We start from the raw sequence: 27,734 nt of genomic DNA, 5'->3' as shown, positions 1-27,734 counted from the left end.
TCTGGTGGCACAGGCAGGGTGACACCAGCCAGCTCTTCCCATCCCTGGGCCAGCCCCTCTGCCGTGGAGGAGCTGATTTAAACAAAGCTGGGCCTTTCTGGGGCTGCTGGAGCGTGAGGAGCACTGGACTGTCAGATCTGCCTTGTTTAAAATAAATCCCACTGCCATTGTCTCTCCTGCCATGAATTATTAACGAAGCTCGATGCACACAGTGCCAGCAGCAGCGTCTGGGGCAGGCACTGAGCAGGTGAGGCTCTGCCTGGGACCGCAGGTGTGAGGCACTGGAATTCCAGCATCCCTGGGAGCAGAGGTGTTGTCACCGTGGCTGCCACCTGGTCACGCCAGGGAATGTCACACTCTGTGCCCAGGGCATATAAAACCCCAACTCCTGGCATCTCCATGCATCCATCTGTGCCAACACACGCTGGGAGCAGGGACTGTTTTTCCCACCTTGTGACAGTCCCAGGGACAGAGGCAGCTGGCTCTGGTCTGCTCCTGGAAATGTTGTGGATGTCCTGGTGGCTCCTAGCCAGCCACTCTCTCCTAGGGTGGCCTGAACAGATGGGACCATTGCTCTCCCTTCAGCCTGAAGAAACTCCCAGTTAAGCTGGGACAAGAGGAATGGTGGGTGAGACGGGGACAGCTTTTCAGACAGGGACCAACTCATGAGCCAATGCCCAGAGGCAAATTACCACCTCCCCACACCCTCCCTGGCTGATGACTTGAGAATTCACCAGAACAATTCAAAAGATCCCCAAGGGAGAGCCTGATGGGAAGTGAACCATCAGCAAGGGGCAGGGAGCCAAGGCCAGCACTGGTGGGAGCTCCTGGAAGAATTGTGAGCCCTGGGGATGGACCTCAGCCACCCACACTGGGGGCTGCAGGTGAGAGATCATCAGGATAAAGGGCAATTCCTCTGCCCCAAAAATAAACCCAAGCAGCCCTGAAGCCAGAGGATAGAGAAGAGTTTTGTGAATCCCAGCTCTGTGCAGCCCTGAGGAGGTGCTGGGCTTCCAGCACCAGACACAGATCATCTGGGCTCCCCTTCTCTGGTCACTCAGTGCAATGAGAAGGAAGGGGAAGGAGTACTGAGCAGAAAAAATAACATCCCATATTTTTTCCTCTCATAATTCAGTAGAACAACATCCACATTTCATCCTGGAAGGAGCTGCACTTTGGGGATTCTCGTGTCTGAGACCTAATTTGTAAAGTGCCCAGGGAACCCTGAGGGGAAAAAAGCATTATAGGATCATTATTAAAAGGGACACGTTATATTTCATGTCTCAGTTCCACACAAGTGGAAAAAAAAGGCCAAGAGCAAACTCTGGGATCAGAGAACAAACCTGTGAAATATAACACACATCCAGGAAGTGACAAAAACAGGACACAGGGAGTCTCCTGCTTTGCCCACTGCTCATCCACACCACAGCAGTGACACAGAGTAAAGAGCAGCAAAGAGGTTTTTTTAATAAAAGCCACAATCCCCTCTGGGCTGTTTTACAAGTCTGGGGTGGATCCAGCTCTTACAGCATCAGAACACAAAACACAACCTGAGCACAGCTCACCCACGGGGTGCCTGTGGTCCTGCTGGCTCCTCCACCTGCCACCACATCATTTAGACAAAAAAAGATTTCCTTGAGCCTCTCAGCAGTGCTTACACCAGCAGTGTCTCTGCACAGCCCTGGAAGCTCCTTTCAAACCCTCAGCATGTAGGTGGCTGGATGAGAAGCCATTTCCCAGGGGAATGAGTGAAGGAACCTACTTCAGGTTGAATGTCACACTGTGTCCGACCCACGCGGTGTCACTGGGGTCACCCACAGTGAGGGTTTGAAGGGGAGGGGACAGGAATGCACACCCTGCTCAGCCACTTCTGTGGGAAGAAGAGACAGCCTGGAGCTTGGGCTGGGGCTGCTGCTGCAGCAGGGAACACTCAGCACCCCAGCACAGAGCAGACTGTGATTCCCCATCCCAGATTCCTGACCTTGGGCACACCAGAACTGCAGGTGCAGCCTGTGGAGCTCAGCATGGAGCTGCACTTCCATGGAAACCTGATGGGTTTCTCCCAGTGCTGTTTCAAAATGAGTGCAACCCCCAAGGCCACCAGTGCTGCCCTTCCAATCACAGAAGCATGGAATGGTTTGGATTGGGAGGGACCTTAAAGCTCATCTGGCTCCATGGGCAGGGACCTTCCACTAGGCCTGGTCTTCAGAATGAAATTAAATGGGATATTGGGCAGGAATTGTTCCCTGGGAGGGTGGCAGGCCATGGCACAGGTGCCCAGGGAAGCTGTAGATGCCCCTGGATCCCTGGAATGTCCCAGGCCAGGTTGGACAGGGCTTGGAGCAGCCTGGGATAGTGGAAGGTGTCCCTGCCCAGGGCAGGAGTGGGACTGGATGGGCTCTAAGGTCTCTTCCCACACACATCCCATGATTGTATGGACAACACTTGTCCAGTCCATAAAGTACCACAGCTACAGGAACCCACAAAAAAAGTACAAGAAACTCTATCACTGAATTGCTGGGAATAAGAGCAGTGCAAGCCTCATCCCTCAGGGTTTCAGAGGGATGGGAAGGAGAGAACTTTCCCTGGGTGAAGACCTTTTGAAAGTGGAGAACAGGCAGTACCTGTGTGCTGTTTTCATCCCCCTGGGCGTGGATGGTGTAGGATGGAGCCCCGTCCCTGAAGCTCTCGCTGGCGATGCACACTTCCACACCGGGCAGCGGGGTACCCACGGAACCTGCAGGGGACAGCAGCATGGAAACAGGGCCCAGCCTCCAGGAAATCACACAGTCAGCTGCAAAAGAGCAGCTGCTCGTCTAGCAATGGCATCTGCAGGTTGTGCTGGCGCTAAAGAAGTTCCTAGCAGGGGGTGTCCCTTCGGGAAAGGCGTCGGTCCCACCGTGTGTCTGCAGGGAATGTCAGGACGCTGCTGCTGCTGCTGCTGAGCAGGCAGTGCTGGGAATGCCTCTGAACACAAACGTGTCTCCAACCCTCAGTAGCCTCCCTTGGCCACTCTTTGAAGACATCTGCACAGCTTCAGAGCTCAGGAATGAAGCTGTTTCTTTTTTTTTTTTTTTTTTTAAGAAAAGAGAGAAAGGCACCACAAAACCCACACAAAGCTGTGAAAAGAGAGAGCACAGCGATTACTCTGCTCCTCTACAGCCTGCACCTGACAGGGGAGGCAACAGCTTAACAGCTGAGAATTGCCAGGGATTATCCCAGTTTTAGGAGACATCAATACACTGCATAGAAAACATCAGAGGAGAAAAGCAGGGATCAAAACCACCCATTCTTCCACAGGTTTCAATTTCAAAACCAAAGGGCTAACACAGTGTCACAACCAGCACTACTGAGCTCCAAGCCGTGCCTGTGACCCAGAGCTCCCTCACCCCCTGCTTCAGTGCCTGCTCTTCCTGGGGAGCACCTGAAAGCTCAGCACAGAGGGCAGCTCTGTTCCTGTGCCCTTCATCCCCTGTGAGCAGGGAGGGGGAGAGCAGCTCACAGCAACCTGGGGCTCAGCAGGACTGGACAGGACTGAGTTTCAATTGGAGAAGGACTTTTCACAGCACCTGGAGTACCAGGACAAGGGAGAATGGCTTCCCACTGCCACAGGGAATATCAGGGAGGAATCCTTCTCTGTGAGGGTGGGCAGGCCTGGCACAGGGTGCCCAGAGCAGCTGTGGCTGCCCCTGGATCCTGGAAGTGTCCAAGGTCAGGTTGGATGGGGCTTGGAGCACCCTGGGACGGTGGAAGGTGTCCCTGCCCAGGGCAGGGGGGATAGAACAAGATGAGCTTCAGGATCCCTTCCAAACCAAACCATTCTGTGATTCTATAAATTGGTAACTCTGCTCTTTATTTTAAAGGATGATCAATTTTTTTTCCCCTGAAGTGCCTCCAACTGATGCTTTCCAGCTCTGCCAGGATCACCTTGACACGGGGAATTCCCTAGAGCAGGGAGTGCAGGACCTGGAGCTCAGCCCTGTCTTCCTCTTCTATTTCAGGCATTTGGGTTCAAGTGGCATTTTCCCTGTGCTGGTCTCATTGTCCTGCTGAAGCCCTGGAGATCTGCTATCCGTGACATCACGATTTTGTCTGCTACATTGGTCAGTTGCCATGGAAATGGATATGTCGTGGTAGCCCAGATTTATGGCATCCCTGCAGGATCAGCCAAGAGCAGATGGGCTATGAGGGAGTGAGATTTTATTGCAGTGAAACTACCCGAACAATTAGCAAATCTGGCTGGAAATAAACACAAAGCGACGTGGCAGCTCCGTGATCCGTGTCTGTTCCACTCAGAATTGCCTTTGGCATTCTGGTCAAAGCACAGCCACATCCTGCCCTCAGCACCAGCACCCCTGGGCTGCTCCCACCTCTAGGCCAGACCCTGCCAGGACTCAGACACAGGGAATGAGGGAGCCACGAGCCAGAAGTGCCCTGAGCTACCCTGTTGAGGCATTTATGGAATTAGAAAATCACAGAAGTTGAATCCCACAAGGATCATCAAGTCCAGCTCCTGGCTCTGAACAGGACAACCCTAAAAATCACACCATATGTGTTATAAACAATCTTGCACCTGCCACGGGAGGCTCCAAGAGGCCTCAAAGCAAGTAACAAGTCACAGAAAACACCCTCAGTGTTGCATGGGAGGTTACTGGAGCCACCTTCTAGACTTCTGTGGGAACAGGGTGAAAAACACAGGGTGTGAACAGACTCCAATCTGCCCACAAAACATGGCACTTCTGTGGGCAGGCACCACAAGGTCAGTCCTGGAAAGCAGAAACCAACGCAAGGAGCTGCCAGGGGCTCTCACAGCCTCGGAATTTTTCAGCTCAAGGTCAGCCAGATGCCTTCCTGGAAGATGCTTCTTCCCTGGATGTAAGCTGCTGACCTCAGCATGGAAATGGGCAGTGATTCCAGGACTCCAGGATTAGTGCCCAGTGCTGGTCCCAGCCCTTGGGAATCAGACACCAAAGATGAGCACAGCACTGGCACATCTGAGGAGGTGACATGTTCCCCACACAGTGTTTCAGATCACAGTTACTAACACGGCCCCACCAATTCCTCTCCTACTTGCCTAAAATAAAACCAGCATGTAAAACAAGTCCCTGGTGGAGAGCTGCTTCCTTATGTTTCTGTCTGGAGAAGCTTTTCTGGTATTTAGGAAAAGTGACAAACTTTCAAATCAACATCTGTAAAGGCTGAAAAAGCTCCTACCATTGATTTGAGCTCCACAAACCTGACAGGATTAACAGAATTTGTGAAGAAACAATGACTAGAGCTTCCCAGGCCCATCCACCGTGTCAAAATATACCCTGTGCCAACTCCAACAGGTCAGCAGGAATTCGGGCCCATTCCCAAAGGAACAGCCCTGGAAGTCCTGCCTTCATCAAGCCACAACTGGGGTGATCAGAAGGGCTGATCTGGCTTCCCTTTGTCCCCAGCCATAATCCTGAGGGGAAACTGGGGGGAAATCTCTGCTCCTTCCCCCCTGCATCCCTGCAATGTGCAGACTCCTGGATGTTGAGCAATGCTGGCACCTCGCCCGCCGCAGGCAGGAGGGGGTGACACCACTCTGCTTTCACCCGTTCTCCTCTGTTTAAAAAAGTTGTCAGCTCTTCCCAGATAAATTTAATTGGCCCCGTGCTCTGTGTCCTTTGGTATCTGGGTAGCTCGGTGCTCTTCTGTCCCGGGAGGATTGGAACAGGCCAACGATAAGGCACTCAAGGATCTCACTGTCAACAATACACGGAGTCCCCGCTGTAGCAGCTATTAGCTGCCTCTGATCTAAACCTCCAATTAAAGTGGTGATTAGGCCCAGTGAGGCATTCTCCGGCCATGAATTATTCATCTCCCTTCACAGTAACAGCACCAGGGGGGATTAGAATGAGAGCTGGTGAAAACAGAGGCATTTTAAGCAGGGTTTTAACCATATACAAGCAAACATTTATCTTTCAAATCTTTCATCTTTGCTGCTTCTGGAAATTAAAGCTCCCACACCCCCATGCCTGACCCGTGCTGTGGGTGGAGAGTGGGGACACACTGCTGGTGACACCGGTGGGGACACGGGCAGGCTGGGCAGGGTCCAAGGACTCACCTTTCTCCTGCCACACCAAGTGCCTGGAAGAGGGCAAGGGAAGCCCCAGGATCCCTGCTGAGGCTCATGAATCACAGAATGGTCTGGAAGGGACCTTAAAGCTCATTCCATTCCATCTCCTGCCACCTTTCACTAGCCCAGGTTGCTCCAAGCCCTGCCCAGCCTGGTCTTGGACACTTCCAGGGATCCAGGGGCAGCCACAGCTTCTCTGGGCACCCTGTGCCAGGGCCTGCCCACCCTCATAGCCAAGAATTTCTTACTAATATCTAATCTAAACCTAAAGTTAATTGTGAAGCCATTGCCCCTTGCCCTGTCACTCAGGCCCTTGTCCAAAGTCCCACTCCATTGTCCTTGTAGGCCCTTTCAGGAACTGGAAGGCCACACTCAGGTCACCCCAAAGCCTTCTCTTCTCCAGGCTGAACAATCCCAATTCTCCCAGCACTCACAAGTTCTCCATCCCTCTGATCATCCTGGGGTCTCCTCTGGGCTCACTCCAACAGGTCAAACAGTAGAGAAGGGCCTGTGCTGCTGCCACTCCAGGGGAAATCCTCTGCTGGATGTCCCCTGTTCCCAGCCCACCATCAGCTGCCTCTGGGATCCCTGTGGTACCTGGTGACTCCTACCCAGCCTCTAACAGGGCACTAGATCAAAAGCTTTCTCACAGCTCCAGTAAATTATGCCTCAGCTTCACCCATCTGCTTCCCAGCTGACACTTCCTGAAATAAATTAATCAAGCCTATTCAATTATAGCCTCCTTTCTGTACGGCTTCTTGCTGATCCCCACCTTCATGAGACACTTGTCTCCCCTCTCAGGGCTGCAGGAGCCCCTGGAAGGGGCTGCAGTGACAGTCCCCAGCCCCTCTGCTTTGATTGCACAAGATGATTTGTCCCCAGGTCCCCAGCAGACCCCAGGATCCACGGGGACGATGCCACCAGCTCTGGGGCAGGAGCTGCTCTTCTGGGTGCCAGCCTCTGCATTGCCATGCTACTTTCAGTCTTATTCCTTCTTTCTTTTAGTCCCCCTGGGAAATTTCTAGAGTCTCCACTCCTTTTCCCTCATGAAAATCAATAAAAAGCAAATATAAGCAGGCCACAGGGCCAGTGAAATGATCCCTGCCCTGTCAGCCCGGGCTGTGGGGCTCACACACAGCTCGGGTTCCTGCAGATGGGAGTCTTGTTTTTCCTGCCTGCTTCCCTCTGCTGCCTGCAGGGATGGGGCTGCTGGAGGAAGATAAAACTGGCTGAGGTGGGGTGAGGGAATGACAGTTACCCTGCAGAAGTAAAACAGAGTTTGTATTGCAAGCTGTTCTCAGGCTGAGGAGACAACGAGGGGGAGTTTTGGCTTCTCCTCTCCCTGTGCCACCCCTGTGGGACCCTGCATCCTGCATCCCATGGGATTGGGGTGCTGTGGGAAGCTGTGACACCCAGGACCTCCCCTAGGGTAACACCAGCTCCCCAGGAGGCTGCAGATGGTGCCATGCCTGCACAGACAGCCTGTGGGGAGGCAGGTGGCACAGGGTGGGCACACAGATGGCCACGCTCCAACCACAGGGAGAGTGGGGGCATTTTACATTTGCAGTGTCTCAGATCAATTTATTTCTAGGTTCCAGAAAGTACAGCTATGGAGAAGAATCACAAAATGTAGCTCAGAGGAGGGGGGGAAGACAAGGAGAAAACAGGCCCAGAGTGTACAGCGAGGTGTGACAATTTTGAATTCCTGAAGAGGCAAGAAACAGGCACTAAAATAAGAGTGAGCAGACGTCCTATTTTAAGTGTTCAGCACTGATGGGTTGGACAAGCACTGCTGTGTGGAGAATCCTGTGTGACACCACCCAGAAATACAACTCCAGGCAGCAGGAGCTCAAGAAACACTCCTTCAATTCACGAAGATTTTGGAAGTAAGAAAGCATCGGTCTGGAGTGTGCCAGGGGGCACCACTGCCAGCTCTGCACACACAGCTCTGATCCCTGGGACACCCAGCAGCCACTTCCTACACATCCATGTCATGGCTTCCCAGTGCCAATTCCTTGCTCCTAGCGTGGCCTCTCCTCACTCACGTGCAGGGAACATCCCAGAACACCCCAGACCACTTCCCAAAAAACACCTCCAAACAGGGGGCACCCTCTGGATGCTCCTACCTGGCACACGGACTCCGTGCAGAGGGTTAGAAAGTGCCATCCCAATCTCAGTCATCCCATACCTCTCCAGCAAGGTGTGCCCTGTGATGCTCTTCCACTTCTCCAGGACAGGCACGGGCAGGGCAGCTGAGCCTGACACCATTAACCTGCACAGGGAAAGCTCAGGTAAGAGAGGATCCAGGGAATTCACAGCCTGACACAGGGGCACAAAAATCTCTTTGTGTAAAACCTGCAACCTCAAAATCCTTTTAAACAGTCCCAAAGATGTCCCTCGCTTTCTCAGCCTGATATGGGGCTTAAATTAATCAGGACAGGCTCTTAAAAGAGCTCCTGGAGTACAAGCCTGGGCTGCAGGACAAAGTCCTCAGCCATGTTTTACACATTATGAGCCCCTTCTGGCCTTCCCATGCAAGAGTGGCTCACAATTAAATAACGTCACCCTTGTTCCTGTCAAAGAGACACCAGAGCACAACAACCAGCACTGCAAGAGGTGATGCTGAAAGGAAAACCTGGAGCACCCAGTGAGCCAGCAGCAGCCCCTGCCCTCAGCTCACCCACCTGATGTTCTCCTGGCAAAAGGCACGAACAAAATCCTGCACTTGGGGCTGGGTGAAATGCTCATCGTAATATTCCATCAGCTTGGCATAGATGGTGGGCACTGCCATGAACACATTGACACGAGGAGCCTGAGAGCTCAGGAGCTTCTTCCACACCTAGGGAGGGAAGGGAACACTCATGGATGAAAATAAACCTTTGCTACCCAAGATTTCTTGGAAGTACAGCTGGAAGCTGTTGTGTGCCCCTCACCCCTGTCCAAAATGAGTTCCCAACTTTCATCATGCCCTTATTTCCCAAGGCACAACGTTGATCTCTCATCCCACCAGTGGATCCCCCACACACCATCACTCATGAGATGATGGAAATGGCATTTTTTAATCCTGTCATGCTGCAGCCAAGAATTTGCTCACAAAGATGGAAGCTTGTGGCAGAATCAGTTCATTCCCTTCTCACGCACAGCTCCTCAAAGGCTGCACAAAGTTTTCCACAGCATGGGAGCTCTTCCTTGGAAAGACACAGCCCACACCTGATACACAACACACAGCTTGGAGCCCATGGACTTCAACCTCTGAGGCAGAGCTGGGAAGAGGGAGATCAGGCACTGGGAGTGAGACTTCATGAAAATGGTGAGGGGCAGAGAGCTGTGACCATGGAGAGGGAATCAGAATCCACAGGTAAAGCAGGAGACAGCAGCTTTTCAGGAGGACCACTACCCCAACCACCATTCCTGAGAGGAATGTTCCCTGTGGGAATAATGTTCTTCAGCTGCAACTCCTGCTGACCTGTGGGAAATATGAATGGGGGCAAATTCCAGCAGCAAATTCCAGCAGCCAGCCCTGCTGGGATGCAGACAACGACACCTTTGGAATGTGCAGCCAAGCACGGGTCAGAGCCATAAATGTCACACCTGAGCCCGTTCCTCGCACACCTCACCACTCTCCCTGCCAGGTAAGCTCTTCCCAAGGCAGGAGGGATCCAAAGCCATCAATAAATCAGAGCTCTGCAGTGCCTGCCCCGCCGGTGACAAATGCATTCCCTAACAGCTCCTGACACCAAGCACGCTCAGCTGCACACGAGCCAGGCAGGGCAGGGATTGATGGAAGGTGAGCCAGGGATTCTCCTTCATGCTGTCACTCTGCCCCTTCCCTCCGTTCTGCTCGCCCGGGCTCCGTTTCATCCCTTTCTCCTTGGCTGCGCCGGCGCCGCCTCCCCCCCCGCATCTCGCACTCCATTGCTCCAGAACAATCAGCTCCTAAAAAAACCCTCCCAGCACGGGGTGATTGCTGTTAGGAGAGCGGGACCCGTCCACAGAGGCACCGTCCCACCAACAGGAAGGAGCTCACGCTGCCTCCCAGCCCAGGGATGCCCTCGGTGGGGAGAGATGGATGGACAAGGTGCAAACCCACCGGCCACGGGAGGTGAGACATGAGCACTGCGAGATCCCCTGGGGAAGGACAGCACAGCTGGAATGTGTTCTGTGGCTTCCTGCACTGATGGGTGATAAGTCCAGAGAGAGAACATTTCACTCCCTGCAGAAACCCACCTACCAGCCAGAATAGGTAAAATTGCATTTAGAGGGGTCTAACCTCCCCCGTGCTCCTCCCAGCCCCTTTTTCCCCCCAATATCTTTCCCACTCCAGGCAGCAGGGTGGAGAAGGATCTCTCCAAAGCCAGGGCTCAATGGATCTGCTCTCCTCAGCCTGGTGCTCCTGAGAGCCACTGCTGTGGCCAGGGAAGGATGTGTGATGGCAAGCAGGGATCAGGACTGTGCTGAGGGGATTGAAGGCAAACAGATGCTCAGGGGTTGTTCAACCCTTGCTGTGTGATTTTGTTTTGCCTTCCCAAGCCCTGAGCAGCTGTGGGAACGCAGACAGACTTCCAGTCTGGCCATGCAGCAGTTTTTGTCACATGAGTTTGGATCTGAAAAACCCCAAGCCCATCTAAACAGAGCAAGTTTGTCTTGCACCCCAGAGTCCCCTGCCCCACGTGCCAGCTCAACTCCTGCTTTATATAAAATCCTCCCTCCCTCCACAGGAGCAGCTTTTTCCGTGTCAGTCCAGCTCACCCAGCAACAGCCCCTTCCTGAGGATAAGCAGCTGCCTTTGGATTTGTGCCACCAGCTGCTGGGGTGATCTGCTGACAGCCAAACCTCTCCACCTGCTCTGCTCCTGCTCAGCCAAATCTGGATCCTTCCCATGTGTTTTAGCAGGACTAAGCTGTGCTATAAAGCTGGCAGCTCTGAGCACTCCACAGAGCCCAAGCTGGCCAGAGGGTTTGGCACTGCCCAGCCAGCTGGAACAGCTATTCCTGGCTTCTAACTATAACTCCACACTTTGAGAGAAGGATCTGGGAAAGCCTCGTTACCTGGGACTAATCAATCAATCCCGTGCAAGGTGCCAGCTTTGTCCTTGCAGCACCCAGCATCCTCTGACAGCACCAGGCCTGGAGCAGCACAATCCATCTCCCCTGGGTTATCCCACTGCCACTGCCACCACGATAATTCCCTGTGCACAGGGGACTGGCAGCCCAGTGTTCTGGGTTTTTTTTTGCTCACCTGATACCTCCAAGTGCTTTTAAAAAGCCACGGATTTGGGAAGCAAACATGGCACTGTGTGCCAGGGCTGCCAGGCTCTGCAAAGAAGGGAAGCAGCAGCTTTCCCATGGAATATCTCAGGAGATGGATCAAGATTCCTTCTAAGATAACCAAGGGCTAGAAACAAAAAGTTTCTCACTGCAAGAAAGCAAGAGTGGGAACAGCTTCCCACCAGCAATAACGGCAGAGAATGCTTTGGGTCAGGGCTGCCTGTGCCAGCAGAGAAGTGGGAGACCTAATGTTCCCAAAAGCCTTCCTGTCAGCATGACATTCCTGATTTTCCTCCCCTCCCACTGCTCAAAAGCATATCATGAGCTGGCCAGTGGGATTTTGCCATAATTAAAGGGGAAAAAAAAAAAAGGAGAAAATGACACCAGCGGGTACAAAACAAGCGCAGCAAGGCACAGCTGGGAGATTTTTCCCATGTATTTTTCCCAGCACACAGATGGTGAATGAGGATGGAGGAACAAGCTGCTCCAAGGGGTGGCCAGTCCATACAGAAACCTTCCCAAACAGCCTCCAGACCTGCAAAGATCATCTGAAGAAAGAGATGTGAGCACAGAGGAGAAAAGGCAACAACTTTTCCCTTTGGAGAGGGAGATGTGCAATGCCACGAACCAGCCAGAAACACCAAATCCAATACAAAAGGAGAATCTCATGCAAAAGGAGAAGAGAAGGTGGCAGACCCAGTTATGTGCTAAATCATGTAAGATTTTGGCTGATAGAAGATTCTCCAAACCAGCCAGAAGCCATAAAGAAAGCAAATACCAGCATGGATTTTTCCATCAGCCCACAAAAGGATCACAGCCAGCCTGCAGTGCAGCCTCTATTGACAGACACAACAGCTCCTCTCTTCTATAAAATTATTGTGCCATTTTCAGTTGTAATTGAATCTTTTCAAACCTTTTCAGAAATAACAATGCCTCTAATGCAAGGTTAACTCAGCCCTTTACTTCTCTCTTGCTCAGGGAGATGGGTCTGTGCTTAGCACTGAGTGCTGCCGTGTGGGAAGCACCATCGAGGAAAAGGGATGCCGGTGATTTTTGGAATGTCTGTGGGAGCAACAGGGCTGTGGCCAAACCAGCTGCTTCTCTGGTGAGAGCCTGTGCCAAACACAAGGGTGGGAAGCTCCTGTAACTCAACAGCAGCAAGGAAGGGACTGCAGGACCACGCACACACATCCAACCCCAAATTATCCCAAAAAAGACAGATGGGAGATAGGAGAGCACCAAGGGGAGCTCTGCTCTCTCCCAAGGACTGAGCCTCCAACACTTCACAACCAATATGCAGAGAGAGAGAAACATTCTTCTCTTCAAAGAGAAATCAGGCCCTCGGTGGCTTCATCTCATGTTTGTTATAACCCCAAACTGTTTGTGCTCTGTGTGACTCTGGTTTTAATCATTTATTCATCAGCACAGTTTGATGGCCCCTCTGCATTCCAGGCTGAAGCTTTTAAACCCTTCCTATGCTGGAGGCATACTGAAAGGAGCAAGTGCTTTCCCTGGGACCTGGAAATATAAGTAAATATGACAGGCTCTGGTTCCATTTTTTGTATTTCCCCACACACATCAAAAGCCATTACTTGGGAACAGATGCTGAGGACAGACGGCAGATCTGGGGAGATGGGAAAGAAAACCTCTAACTTTTTAAAGCCAGGTCTGTGAGAAGTGATCAAACATAATCCATTCACTAGTGACCTGCTCCTCCCTCCACCGACTCCTCTTTGAGGCTGAAATAAAATTACTCCTCTGAAGCCTCCCATTAACAGATGAAAAGAACTTTCAGCCTCTCTCCAGCTGAAACTGGATGGGGGCCGTGATCCCCAGCGTGCCTGGATGTTGGAGCTCAGGCTCCTCTGCTTGGATTTGCTTTTCTTTTAAAAATAAACCAAAAGAGCTGCCCAGAGTGATGTCTGCAGAAGTGACAGATCCAGGGGAGAGGCTCAGGGCAGCACACGCTTCTCCTTCCCGCAGGCAACAGCGACTGCTGAGCCCTGGATCCCCCTGTGCAGCCCAGCCAAGGTAGACAGCCCCAGCACCCAGCCCAGCCTGGCTCACACAGACAACACCAGTGACAAGGACAAAGTTTGCTCCCAGGCTCAGCACTGGCTTTCCTGGCCTTCAGGAACTCAGGGCTGTGAGCACACGATGCAGCAGCACCCAGAGCAACACCTCCCACTCATCCTGTGCCAGGTCTGCAGCTTCCTCCTACCACGGGGAAAAGCTGCCACGGGGGACAGAACGTCAGGGAAAGCTTGTCCTGAATCACACGCCACCTCTGGGCACACAGCATTCCTATCTCCCTAGAAAGAAGAGTCCAAACAAGATGATTTTGATGGCTTTGAGCGTGACATTGTAAAACAGGGCATGGTTTTTAGAGGGCTTCATCCTCGGAGCACCTTAAGTCAGACACACAGCGAGGCTGGCACTGAAACAGCAGCTCCTGGAACTGCAGGGCAGGAAATCTGCATCTTGGCATATTTATCATGGAAGGGGTTGCAGGGCACAGGCAGGGCTGTCACTGCACAGGCAGCACATCCCAGCTCAAACCTGGCCAGCAGAGCTGAGCACACGCCACAGCTGGCTCACCCCCAGTGGAGATTTCCATCAGCTTCTCCCATCACTCAACAGAACAAGTTTCTTCCTTCAGGTTTTTCTGTACTCTGATTTCCCACTCTGCACAAGAGGCTGGAAGACCTCCCAGGATCTGCTCTGGTGTTTATCAATGCAGAGAGCTGACAGGGAACCTTTTGCCATTAGAACATCTTCCCCTCGAGACAAGATCAGGGGTGTCCAAGGCAAAGACAAGCTCTTTCTGTTGTTCAAGCCCGAAATGGATCCTCTTTGCCCAAAAACCACAGCAGAGGATCCTGTAAACCAGATACTGACCTCATAATTGGCTGCAAAATGGTCCTGTCCAAGGAGTGCCTGGTCGGGAATGGGGACAGCAGTGTGTGACTGTCACAGCAAGCACAGGGGACACTTGGCTTCCCCAGGTCTGTCTCTCCAGATTCACTGACATTTCCATATAACATGTTCCCTGTGCCTGAACTGGTGCAGGGAGGGAGATGGAGGGAGGGAATCACCAGGAATGGATGCTCAGAGGGTGCTTGATGCAAGTCCTGAGGCTCAGAGCCTTCAAAAAGCACTTGGCCAGGAGGAGGAGGCTCACCCTGCACTCTTTCCTTAACAGAGACATTCACCTCTTCTCTGGCCACCAAAGTGCACAAAATTTGTACAACCATAGCACCTTTAAAATCCCTGCTCCTGGAAAAGAAATCCCTGCTCCAGCATCTGGGACAGGTCAGCAGCAGCTGAGAAATGCAAACAGGAGCAGAGCAGCTGGGAGAGTAAACTCAGCTTGGGAGCAGGTTATGGAGGGAAGATCAGGGATGCTGAGGCTGCAGCTTGCTCTGGCTCCAGAGAAAGTTTCTGCCCTCCCACTTCTCACCCCTGCAAACCAATAAAACAAGAAATCAGTAACATCACAGCCAGCCATGCCCCACACAGCTGCTGGCAGAACACCCCTCGGGCTCACTGCTGTTCTCCTGCCTGCTCCACACCCACCTGGGCTGAAAAGTCTCCCCTGGAGCCATCCCTGCCATTCCCAACCCCAGCAGCACAGACAGGAGCACTGGCTGCTGCTCCCATGGGCTCCCTGTGAGGACACTGCACCCCAAGGAGCACGAGCAGCAGAGGACTCAGTACATCACATATGAGTCGACTAATTCTGGAAACTAAAGGTCCATTTATTAATAAATGATTAATAGATGCAGCCATATTTTTTAATAACTTGCAATAAAAAAATGCTACGAAAAGCTTAAGCAAGACAGTCTTAACAGATGGTGCTATAAAGTGAATTATAACATGTACAGTAGCTAGTGCAGCGTAATGGATGTCCTCATTTAATAAAAAGAATCTGATTTTATGCAGCAACTTTCACGCTTGAGGCACCTCAGCACACTTTAATGAGTCCTCCTGGCCTCAGCAGTAGCCACAGACATCAGGTGCTGTTTTAGTGAGAGGAAGGATGTTGGGCAGGCCACTGGGGCTACTCCACAGTCCTGCTTTTTAACCTTTCCTTGGACAGCTCCCAAAAACAGCCATGAAGGTCTGAAAGCTGCCACCTCCTACCCCTGCACGGCGGGGAATGACAAGCAAGCCGTGCTCTGGGGTTGGGAATGTCTTCTCAGTGGGAAAAAAAAATAAAAAAAAAAAGAGCATTATTCCCACCACCAAAACCAGACTGCCATCTGTATCCACGACTATAAGGCACGCTGCAAATTATGTAATTTAATAAACACTGTAATAATAAAGTATTTATTTTGTATAATGAAGTGTTAGTGATTAGAAACCAAACACACATCGGGCGTGCTGCTGCGGTTTCTCTTGAACCTTTGCCAGTATCACTCAAGGCTAAATATGTCTGCAGCAGGTTGAGAGTAAGTTCCTTGCCTTGTTTTGATCAGCCTGTCAAGTGTTTTAGCTGCCAGTTGAGTTTCTTTATATCACACTATAATTGGCTGCTTTCTCAAGGTGCAGCCAAGGAAAAAAAGCACACGGCAAAACTCGGGCTCCTTTGGCAAAATCCTCCACTGCTGCTTTGCTGCAAGCTGATTTCAGTAGCAAAGGGCACTTTGTAAACAGCTGGTGAAAATAGAGTGGAACTGAAAGGCAGCTTGCAATAAACTCCACGAGAAAGCCTTATTTACCCTCCCGTGCTCGCTTTGGAGTGTCGATCAAACTACTTGCAGCTCCCAGGGGAGGCCCTCGGGAAAAAAAAAACAAAAAAAAAAACAAAAAAAACGGGAATAAAAGAAAGCAGAGAAGCAAACGCCGCCCTCCAGAGTCCCCGAGCACCTGAGAGCCCCGCCCGGCGCTGCTGCCCTCCCTGCCCAAGTTCAGCTCCAGGGTCAAGCGGCCACCCCCGGTGCTGTCCCCGCGTGTCCCCGGTGTCACATGTGCGGAGAGCTCTGATCAGAGCAGCCAGGAGGGGGGTCCCGCTCCCCCGATCCCGACCCCATCCCTCAACGTCAGCTCATTGATTCGCAGATGTCGGGAGAGAGAGCAGAGCAAAACGCGAGGGTACCAGGGAGCATCCATCAGCGGTGGCACAGGACGTGGAGCACCGCGCCCTCCAGAGGCTCCGCTCCAGCCTCTCAGCACCGGCCCCGCCTCTCACCGGCACCTCCAGCGCTGCTCCAGCACAGCCCTGCTGCTCCCCGAGCCTTTGGGGTCACCCTCATGACAGCAATCTTTGGGGTGAAAGCACAGCCTATGGCAGCCGGGGACCTTCCTGCCTTCTAGCGCAGCATCCCACCAATTTACTCTGGAAGTGCAGAGCTGCCCGCTGGGATTGTGGGGCTGTCCCCCCAGAAAGGATCTGCTCAGGTGTCACAGTCACCCTGGCAGAAAAAGGAAGCGTGCATTTTCTGTGGCTGCTGCTCTGAGAAGCAGAAATGAGCTGTGAAGGATCTGTGGAGAACCAGCCGGCCCTGCTGTCAGCTCCTGTTGGAGCTGGGCCCGCCCTCACCTGCAGCAGCACAGCCAGAGGCTCCCAGGTGTATCCCACACCTGTGCACTTTGTCCTTTCCATGGGACAAACCTTCCCAGCACGTGGATAAACAGACAGGGAGAGCAGGAGCACAAGCTCCTTTGGCTTTCCCAGGGAACTCTGCAGTGACAACACCACACTTCTGCTCCCTTTCTGCACCTGAAAAGCCAACTGTCCCTGGACAGTGACACTGCAGACACCACCCAGGACACTGGGACATGTGGATGGACACTGCTGCATCCCAGGGGCTGGGAAGTGTAGAATTGTTCCATCTTTACTGCTGCCTGTCCCTTTCCTTCCTCTCTTTCCATCGTGTGCCACTGCTGCAGGGAACAAAGGAGAAGCAGAGCACTGGCACTGGTGTCTCCTGGCTCAGGTAGAAAACAACATTATAAGAGCACCATTACAGTAAGGTTTCCCTCCTGCCACTTTTCCTAAAAGCTGCAAGAAGGTCTGGATCTGCAAACTCTCTCTCACATCACTGAGTCCAACCCAACAGCTCTGTTAACTCTTGTTTCTCCATGGAGGAAGAGCCATCTTTCCATGGAAGTGAGGAAAACCCGGATTTCTTTCCATTACCTGGGCTGCACAAAACTCAAAAGGCTGTGTTCTGTCATGTAATGCAATATAAAATAGTAAGGATGTAGGACTGGAAGGGGAAAATTTGGAAGGGGTTGCCCAGGGAGGTGGTAGAGCCCCTATCCCTGGAGATGTCCAAGGAACGACTGGACATGGCACTCAGTGCTGTGGGCTGGGTGACAAGTGGGGATTGGTCACAGGGTGGACTTGGTGACCTTGGAGGTCTTTTCCAGCCTCAGTGTTTTGGGGATGCAAGTCACTAAAAAATTCAGCAAGCAGCACACCACTAACACTAACGAGAGAAAAAACAGCATTTCCACCTTTCCTGGCAGTAAAAAAAAAATAAAAATCCACAACCCTAATTCTGGATGGAAATGCTCTTGGTGGGCACACAGAAGGGTTCATCCAGCCCAGGGCTGGGAGGGGCAGTGCAGCATTCCCAGCCCAGCATCACACGAGCTGCACCCTCTGGAATTGCACATTCCCCCCGGGCTGAGCACCCAACAAACACACACAGCCAGTGGCTAAAGGGGCTGGAATTCTTTAGGAATTTATCCCCAGAGCTGCTCGGAGTGCAGTGCCTGGGCTCCTGCTGCTGGATTTGCCCCTGGGCTCACCGTGGGTGCGCTGAATTCCGGGAACATGATGCACGTGGCTCCCACCCAGAGCGGGCACAGCAGCTTATTGATCACGCCGTGGACGTGGTGCAGGGGCAGCACGTGCAGGATCACATCCTCCTTCTTCCACTCCCACTTCTCAACCAGCCCCGTGGTCTGCAGGAGAAAACAAACAGCACAGCCTCAGGCCAGGAGGAAAGATTATCCCGAGGTATTCAAGCCCCAAATTCCCCGGCAGGAATGCCAAACCTGCCAGGGCACAAAAATTTTCCTTTAAGATCAGCGTGAGAAAAATTCCCACCACAACAGCAGAACACAAGAGGAACACCTTCAACATCCTTCAACATGTCAGGAAATGTCTTTAAATCGGCAAAGCCCTTTCTCGTTACTGAGAAATATCAACAATGATTTTAAGTAGGACATACAAAAATATTAATCTGCTGCTGCACATGCAGATTTGGCAGAGATAGTAATCAAAAAGCTAATTTTCCCACAATTCTGTTGCCATAGTTAGGACACTGATGACATCAGGCTTTTAGCACCTGTAAGGGATAATCAGTAGGAGCAGGAAATCGCTGATAAACAGAAAGCAGGTTTCATGTTAGTAAAAATTATGGGAGTATCAAGCTTCCAAAACACTCTGCTCTGAAGGGATAATTATCTGAAGGGATAATTATCAGGTTTCTGGGTCAACAATGCCCTTCAGAGCCCAGTGCTGGCAACTGCAAAGCTTATTTCCAGCCACCTAAAAATAAAAAGCATCTGAACAGTGGAATTTGGTCGTGTCTCTCACAGCCCTCTTCCACAGGGCAGGGAGCAGCTTTTAGGCTTCCTGCAGGACAGCACAAAGGATGGGGACTGCTCAGGCCACCCTCCCCCAAATAATCAGCATGTTTGTAAGGGAACAGATTCTTTGCCCAATATAGCCAAGCCCTGGCTCCATCCATCAAGGCTTTCATTCCTGTTGGGACGCTGCAGGATCTGAGCACCCAGAGCAGCAGCAGCAGTAGCTCTCAGAGGCATCCCTGCATTCCCTGCCCTCCTTCCCTAATGGCAGCAGTCTGGCAGTTGCAGGCACTGATAACCAAGTGGTGAGGTAGTCAGCAGGCTTATTCAAACTTTTAATTCCTTTTGGCTCCGAGAGCTAATGGATTTTTTTGCCTTGGGGATACAGAGCTGAATAATGCACAGGCTTCACACAGCACTGGGCTGGGCTAAGACGTTTTCCAATTAGGAGCAAAGATTCTCCCCTAGTCAGAGGGTAGAAAAACAAACTACAAAGAAATCAGGTTTTTTACAACAGGTTTCACTCCTTCTGCTTTTCAAGAAAGCAGGGAGGAGAATCCACCTGCCTCAGGATGCAGCTGCAGCACGAACAGGCCAAGTTTAGAGCCTCACAGGCTGCTGTGTGCTCACCTTCCAAGCACGGAGGATTCCTGAGCTGCAGCCCCACAGCTCTCTGCAGGAATTTGGCAGTGGAAAGGTGTTTGCAACCCCAAATCCCCTCTAGATTCCATGACTTTGTACCTTGGCCCAAGCTTGGCAGGGGGAGCAGCAGCACTCACCACAGCCTGCACGTTCCTGTGGGTGCTGAGGACACCCTTGGGTCTCCCCGTGGTCCCGCTGGTGTAGATGATCATAGCTCCTCTGTCCTTCCACGAGGAACAGCTTGGCAAGGACCCCTCCTCTGTGTCTGCAGAGCTTGTGGATCCATCACCACCAGACCTGGGAAGTGGCAGCACTGGGACTCCCAGTTTCTTGGCACTGGGGGTTATTTTGCCCAGGAATTCCTCGGCTGCAATGACCAGGGCACTCTGGGAGTCCTGGATCACGTACTCCAGCTCGGGCACGGGGTGTTTCCTGTACAGGGGCACTGCTATGCCCCCGCTCATCCACGAAGCCCACTGGGCCACCACGTAGGAGGCATCATTGGGGCACAGAAATGAGATCCTCTCTTCCTTCAGGTCCCTGCTGGGGCACTCCAGGACCCTGCAGATCTCCCGGGACAAGCGGAGGCTCCGGCTGAGCAGGTCCCTGTACGTGTGCTCCCCGTTCTGGTCAACGATGGCCACTTTGTCCCCAAAAGCCTGAGCCCTGGTGAACACAGGGGTGATGTCACTGCTGCAGGTGGCCCAGGCTGTGTGCAGAGCCCTGTGGGGACAGCCAGCCCTCTTCCCATGCCATGTGCAGCGGGACAGGTCCCGGAGGAGGCAGCGGAGGGGCCGGCACACCTGGGGGAAGAGCAGGGGGAGCAGCATCCTGCCAGCACTGAGGTGATTCTGCAGAAAGCAATGATGGGAGCACATCAGTACAGGCAGGGATTACCCAGGGGGTTATTCCCACCCAGGGAAAGTGGCAGCCTTCACTTGAATAATATCCACTCTATTATTTATGTCCCTGCCTCAGAGTGCCACACCCTGGGCAGCCCGAGAATCCCTGGGTTCTGCCACAATGGAACAGGAGGCAGAGACCCTTCCCTGCACAGCCTCCAATCCCTCAAATCCAGCTGATTTAAATGATGAACCAGCTTTCATAGAATCCCAGAACGGTTTGGGTTGGAAGGGACTTCACAGCCCATCCAGCTGCACCCCCTGCCATGGGCAGGGACACCTTCCAGTGTCCCAGGCTGCTGGCAGGCAGGGGGTGAAGTGAGAAGGGCTTTAAGATACTTTCCAAGCCAAACCATTCCACGATTCTGGGAAGAATCCTAAACCACTCTGCAAAGCCTGGAGCAGCCTCTCCATACAGCACTGGGGAGCAGAGAGGAGAGGACAGGGCTGTGGCAGGAGAGAGAGGGGTTTGCTGCACAGAATCCAATCAGCACCAAAACATCCCCAGAGGGATTCCATGACAGGAGGAAGCAGCCAAAGGATGACAAGCTCTCACTCTCTGAGAGCGTCCGTGACACTTCCTTGACACTGGCAATAACAACCTGATTTTTCCCATTTTTTTTTTAATAAATGCCTATTAGTGGAGCAGCTCAGCTCCAAGAGCCTCCCAGCCCAGCTTCCCACCGTGGGGAGGAGCTGGAACAAAGAGGAAGAGCTGGCCAAGGCTGCCCCCAGCTCAGGCTCACAAGAGTTTATTTTCCGTGAGCCCTGCGGTCTCTCCCCTCCACCTTCAGAGCATTTCCCCGCCCAGACACCGGCCCTGCTCAGATTTTCTTTTGCAAATCAACCTCAATTTCTGCTTCTGCAAAACAAGCTTGTGATTTAGGGTGGAAACATCTGGGGGAGCAGAGAGGCTTCAACCCCAGAGCGGGGTGACCGTGGGAACTCCTGACATTTGCCACCAGCATGGAAAAAAACAAAGCAGCTCAAGGCACAGCTCGTGTGACGTCTTTGCAATGCTCTGGAGAGACTAAAATGTAAAAACCCGACCTAATGCACGCCCTAAACTGAACCTGTGGCCATGGCAAGGTGTCAATGCCCTGAGCATTAAGAGGGGCATGACCTGGAAGCTGTGTGTGCCCAGGATCAGCGTGGCTGATGCTCTCAGTGCTCTCACTGTTCCTCCAGCTCCTTCAAAAAAATCAAATTACCCCATTGCCACCAGTCTGTGTTTAATGGAGCAATTAACAGCAGCACTTTCAGCCAGCCTGGGAATGCTGGGTTTCAGAGAGCTGGGGGTGATGGTGTGTGCAGACACTTCGGGTAAGGAAGGAAATCCAGGGGCTGCTCAGGGATACCTGGAAACAAAGTTTGTCCCTCGAGCCCACAAGAAGGTGGGGGGAGTGCAGAGATGTGGCTCTGCTGCCTTAGGAGGGAAGGTTCAAATCCTCCTGGAAGGGAAAATCCAAGCCCTCCTCCTCCTCCTAAGGCTGAAGATTTCAAAGCAGCTGCAAGCCTCTCCCCAGCTCCCAGCACAACAAAACCAGTGCAAATTGGAGCTTACACACTGCCCAGCCCTGTGCACTTTGCACCCCTCTGCACTTTCTGAGCATAAAGGGCATAAAATGCATTCCCTGGAGTAAAATGATCCTTAGAGTTACTCTGAGCTGTTTCAAAGTGAATTATTACAGGAATAATCATTGCTCCAGCTGTGACTGTGGAACTGCCAGTGCGAGTCTGACCTGCAGGATTCCACCCTTTCCTCATTTACAGGCATGGGAATACAAAGGGATTCCTGGCTGCTTCTACAATAAAGATAAAAAATACTTCACTCTTAGAAAATCATAAAAAAATACTTTATTCTTAGAAAATAAAAAAGTAACTTAGAGACTTGGAAAAGGCATCAAATAACGCCCGAGATGCTGACTGTTCTGCCCTTCTCACAAAACAAAAAATAGGGAAAGGTTTGGATTGCAAAGGACTTTAAAGCCCATCCAGTGCCACCTCCCACTGTCCCAGGTTGCTCCAAGTCCTGTCCGACCTGGCCTTGGACACTGCCAGGGATCCAGGGGCAGCCACAGCTTCTCTGGGCACCCTGTGCCAGAGCTTCCCCATCCTCCCGGAGCTTTCTTCTTCTCTCATTCCGGATTCCCACCCTCCAGCTCTCTGCCCGCAGCCTACTCACGGCACATCCCAGAGCAAGAATAGGAAGAAACCTCGCCCCGCAATTCCCGAGGCGCTGCGGGGCCCCCGCCGCAGGGAAAGAGAGCCCGGCCCCAGGGCAGCAGGCCCCGGTTCACCCCGGCTTTGGGACATCCCGGGGCCCGTCCCAGCCCCGCCGCCTCCCGCAGCCCCGCCGGGCCTCACCTGCCGCCGGGGGACCGCTCCGGCCGCGCACAGCTCCGGCGGGAACGCGGCGCCGGGACACGAACGTTCCGCGCACGAACGTTCCGCCCCCCCCGCACATAATTTATTGGAATTTGACCCCAAAACGCCCACGGCGGGGGCGGGGTCAGGGCACCGCGGGGCTGAGTGTCCCTGCAGCCCCCCCGGAGTGTCACCAGTGTCCTCGGATGTCATGGCGGGCGCGTGTGACGACACAGAGCTGCATCTCTGCCCCACGGGTCCTGGAGCCGTGGGCCCGGTCTGCAGGATTTTGGGATTTGGGTTCAGGAATGGCCTGGACTCGTGGAAGCTTCACACATGGGCATCCCGGGGATGCACAGAGATCCCAGAGATGCACAGAAACCCTGGGGACACGCAGACACTTCGGGTACACACGGACATCTTGGGGACACACGGACACCTTGGGGACACACCGAGGTCCCCGTTGTGGCACATGGCACATCCGCCAGGCCCTGTTCCCGTGCTGGAGCCGTGTTTTTGCGGCCGTGCGCGTCGGGCCGTGAAGCGGCACGGCCGGGGTGACCCCCACCCACCTCCCCAGGTGTGTTTCCATCAGGGCTGCAGCGGGGTGGGAGCGGAAACGGGGCTGGGATCCCAGCACGGGCAGGGACAGCACCCAAGGCTCCTGCACAGCCCCGATCCCAGAGCGCCATGGCACCGCTCCTTCCTCATGGCACGGCTCTCCATGGCACCCCTTCCTCTCCATGGCACGGCTCTGTTGCACATTTCCCCTTGGCACAGTTCCCATCGCTCGGCTCCCCAGTGGATGCATTGCACAACTGCCCCCCTGTTTTTCAGGGTTTCCTCTCTGTCACGTGGCTCCCCCCTCATTTTATGGCTCCCCATTCACAACCTCTGTCCCCATTCGTATCTGCCCTTTCCCCTCCTCCCTGTTGCACCACTGCCATCACATCCCTCCCTCCCCTCTTCCTCACCAGACACTGCTGATGTCTCCCTCCCCATGGCACAGCTCCCTTCCTGCTCCATCCCCATCTCTCATGTCCCCATGGCACAGGTCCCTCTGTGTCTCTCAGCTGTGGCACAGCTCCATCCCCATGGCCCTGTCCCCATTTCCTCCTCACTGAACACTTCCCCATCACACACCTCCAGTTCCTCTCCATCACACACCTCCAGTTCCTCTCCATCACACACGCCATTCCCAGTTCCTCCCCATCCCACTGCTGTGTCCCCACTGTGCAGCTCTCACACCCTTCCCATTTTACACCCCATTCACTCCCCCACCACCCTCCTGCCCTGTGCAGAGGCGCTGCAGGAGGCTCCCAACACTCCCAGCAGCTCCAGGTTGGCCCCAGTACCAGCAGGTGCCACTTCCCTGCAGCACCCAGCCTGGCCCTGCCATCCCCAGTGTCATTCTTCACACTCCCCATCTGTCACCAGCCTCCCCCGGTCCCCACACGGGGGGTGTGCCCACAGGGAGGGTCTTGATGCCTTAAGTTTTAAGTTTTTCTGTTGTGCTTGGGCAGTGAAGACAAAACAGTCCTAGTCCAGCTGGGGACTCAAGGACAATTTCTCCAAACTTCAGGCCCTGAGCATAAACAACGTGAAAAGAGGAGGACGGGCACGCAAGCAAGGAGGATGAAACTTCACGATTTGAGGCTGTTAATTGGACAGTTCTGTATGCAAATGGACTAAAATCTATAAAAATGTGAGATCTCGTGACCAACCCCTCTTTTGTTTCCATCTTAGAGTCATCCAGGCAGGGGCCACGACTGCGGCACTGGCACTGCCAGGGTGTGACCTTTGAAGGTCCCTCAATAAATATCCATTTATTCCCCTTTAACTCTGTCCCAGCTCCTCTAGGCATCAGCCCCTGGTGCCAGCGGGGTGCCAACACCCCCGTGGCAGTTCAGGGATTTGCAGGGACAGCGTGCACGTGGTGGGGACAGAGCTGGGACATCCAAGGATGTGCCAGGAGCATCCCCTCCAACCTGTGCAGGGACCTCACCCCGTGGGGGTGACAGGGCCGTGCCCCCCCGATGGTGGCAGGCGGCAGGGCCAGCTGGCCACGTGCACAGCAGATGTCACCCCCAGCCACCCTCTGTCCCTCTGGCCCCCAGCACCTGGTGCCCAGTGGCCATCTGGAGCTGGTGACATCCGCAGAGACGATGCTCAGCCGTGGTCACTGCCATCCACCTCGGGACTGTGGGGCTGCACGCTGCAGGAGGGAGGGAGGGGAGGAAGGAGAGGTCAGTCCAGATGTGCCCTCACAGCTGGGAGTGGAAACTGAGAACTGGGTGCAGCACCCACAGACCCCGGCCTCGGCTGCTGCCATGGTCCCCCAGGGCACAGGGCTGTCCCCAAGCTGTCACCACGGGTTCTCAGGTCCCTCCCAGGCGGGTGCGAGCCCCGCAGCCCCTGCTGGCAGGAGGATTGTCTGCCTGCCCTCCCCGCCTTGCTCAGCTCCGTGATTAATTATGGATCCAGCAGAAAGCTTTTATTGCACTGGAGTTTACTTGTGGCACATCCGTATTTATTAAAGAAAAAAAAAAAGGAAAGTAATTACTGGGGTGGTGTAAACACCACAAACGCTGCCGGGCTGTGGGAATGCTCAGGGTGATGGTGAGTTCATCCCAGTGCTGTGGGATGGGATGGGATGGGATGGGATGGGGGCACTGGCAGCTTCCACTGCGGTGCTGCTTGGAGTGAGGATGCAGCACAGCAATGTGGGAGCCTGTCCAACCCCAATGGGACACCCCAAAACCGTGGGAAGTTTGTCCCTATCCCCATCCTGCCCCAGCCCAAAGAGGGACAGAGCCAGAGCAGCGCTGGTGTCCCCGGTGCCTGTTCAGCAGGATGTTGTAAACAAGGGGCAGTGAAATGTTTGATCTCCATCCATCTGCTGGCCCTTAATCCCCCACCCGAGGCTCTTGTGCCTCACCACTTCCCAGCCTCCCTAAGCTGCTCCCCGCCAGGCAGTGGAAGGTCAGCAGGGGCTGCTGGCCCTGTCCCCCTGGCACCAACGTGGCATCAGCACCACTGCAAGGCTGCCAGGGCTGCCAGGGCTGTAGGGTGGCAGAAAGCAGATTGAGTGTCCCCATTTCGGGGTTTAACCCTGTACTGCTGCGGGATGGCACAAGGCAGGGGCAACGTCTCCCTTTTCCTCTCCTTTTCCTCCGAGTTTCAGAGGTCCCTCCTTGCCTGCATCCTCCCAGAACGAGCATCTGCTGCTGCAGCCGCTGCTGCCCCCGGCGGGGCCGGGCTGTCCCCAGGGGCCTGCAGGGGACACGATTGCCATGGGGACTCCCTGGGGACAGGAGCAGCTCGGAGCTGCTGTGAAGTGGAGCCGTGAGTGGCTCCTGCGTCACGTGGCGAGGATAAGTGCAAAATGGCCCTATTATGATAATTGCCCGGAATTATGATTGATGGAGATTAGCTGCTTATTCGAGGAAATGGCAGGCACACGTGTGACACGGGCAGGCCAGGGACAGCCACCAGGCCACGGGGGCACGGAGCACACAGGGATGGCTCTGGGAATATTGTAATGGCACTGCCATCCCAGTAGCTGCCATATCCCTGGGCTGGGATGTGCCACCACCCAGGGACACAGGGTGAAGGATGGCAGGAGGATGGGATGGGTCAGTGGGACCCACTCACACTCATCCTGCCCTGTGGGGGGCTCCTGCTGCCAACTCCATGAAAGACATCCTTGGTTAGGGAGTGAAGTTGTTAACCAGGGATGGCTCCTGCTCTCCATGTGCTCCTGGTGCCTGCCCCAGCACCCCTGCGCCTCCCAGGGAATGTGGCTCCCAGTAAATGACTGATTTTGGGAAAAACTGAGCAGGGATTGGGCTGTTCCCTGTCTCCTGCCTGGAGATTCCCACCTGAATCCCTTGGCCTTAGGGGCCCTCTAAAGGCATTGGCACCAGGAGCATCCACGCTACAGTGGAGGCACAAGCCACATACCCACTTCTACCTTCAAAAAGACACCCAAACCAGGAGTTTTGGGAAGAAAAGCCAGAAAAGCAAGGTTGGCTGCTCCACCGATGGCCGGCCAGGATGGAGTCATGGCACGACTGAACCGCGGGGGCCAGGATTTTGGCACGAGTTGGGGACGCTCTGTTGCACAAGGCTGAGACGGCCGTGCCAGGCGACACACGGCCAGAGGGCACCCCAGAACCCCCACCCATCACCGCAAGTCCCTCCTCCGCTCTCCCCTTCCCAATTTCCCGGGCCCCCCTAAGCAGCAGACGGATGCTGGGTAAGAGGTGTGTCTGTGGGAGCCGTGCTCGCCACGCAGCATCGCCGGTCTGCGGCGGCGCTTGCCATCCATCCCTGCCATGGGCTTTCCCCACTGGGCTGGGGGGCACGACTTGGGACAGACGGGGCTCAGCCCCTCCATGTGACACCCGGCACCACGGGCAGGCTCCGGAGCCACCGCCGAGGGACGAGGACATCGCCCAGCTGGCCTTGGCGAAGGGAAGGGGTCCCTGGTGGGTCCCTGCCACCGGGCACGGCGAAGCCAACTCCTATTTGTGCCTTCTCCCCTTTTCCTCCCCCCGTTTGGCATTTGGCAGCGGAGCCGTGGCGGCGGCTGGGGCGCGCTGTGCCGGGGAAGGGCTGCCAAGCCTCGGCAGCCCCCCGCGGCCCCCCGGCCCCCCGTGCCAAGGCTGGTGGCTGGCAGAAGGGCTGCCTGCGCCTGGCAGGGCTCCGTCAGCTGCGGGAGGATCCCTGTGCCGCGCTCGCTGCCAATTTCCCTGCGAGCTGGCACCGCAGGCGGCTCCGGAGGCACCGGCAGAGAAGGCTGGGGAGGACGGATTGTGAGAGAGGAGAAAAAAAAAAAAAAAAATAATGGACACATGCCATCGCTGGAGCGGTGAGGCTGCCAAAACGCCAGCAGGCAGCGGG

The 27,734-nt window shown here is 54.1% G+C and overlaps 1 protein-coding gene across 2 annotated transcripts in view; it reads right to left on the bottom strand.

Annotated features, from left to right (window-relative positions):
* Window positions 1-22,860, bottom strand: part of ACSF3 (acyl-CoA synthetase family member 3) — a 51,224-nt gene extending 28,364 nt beyond the window's left edge. The window contains exons 1-6 of one of the 2 annotated variants that reach the window (XM_014874504.2): window positions 22,830-22,860; window positions 19,698-20,411; window positions 18,133-18,288; window positions 8,791-8,945; window positions 8,233-8,378; window positions 2,625-2,737 (exon numbers count right to left, since the gene is read on the bottom strand). In XM_014874504.2, coding sequence (XP_014729990.2) covers window positions 2,625-2,737; window positions 8,233-8,378; window positions 8,791-8,945; window positions 18,133-18,288; window positions 19,698-20,390 — 1,263 coding nt within the window. In that variant the 5' untranslated portion in view covers window positions 20,391-20,411; window positions 22,830-22,860. Of the gene's footprint in view, window positions 1-2,624; window positions 2,738-8,232; window positions 8,379-8,790; window positions 8,946-18,132; window positions 18,289-19,697; window positions 22,779-22,829 lie in introns of those variants that run through there. The other variant, XM_088172140.1, reaches the window with a different exon arrangement.
* Window positions 22,861-27,734: the final 4,874 nt, after the last annotated feature.

This window comes from Sturnus vulgaris, chromosome 12 (assembly GCF_052056855.1).
Source record: "Sturnus vulgaris isolate bStuVul1 chromosome 12, bStuVul1.hap1, whole genome shotgun sequence".
Taxonomy (NCBI): domain Eukaryota; kingdom Metazoa; phylum Chordata; class Aves; order Passeriformes; family Sturnidae; genus Sturnus; species Sturnus vulgaris.
Note: the sequence above shows the minus strand (reverse complement) of the source record. Positions and strands in the feature narration are given on the sequence as shown.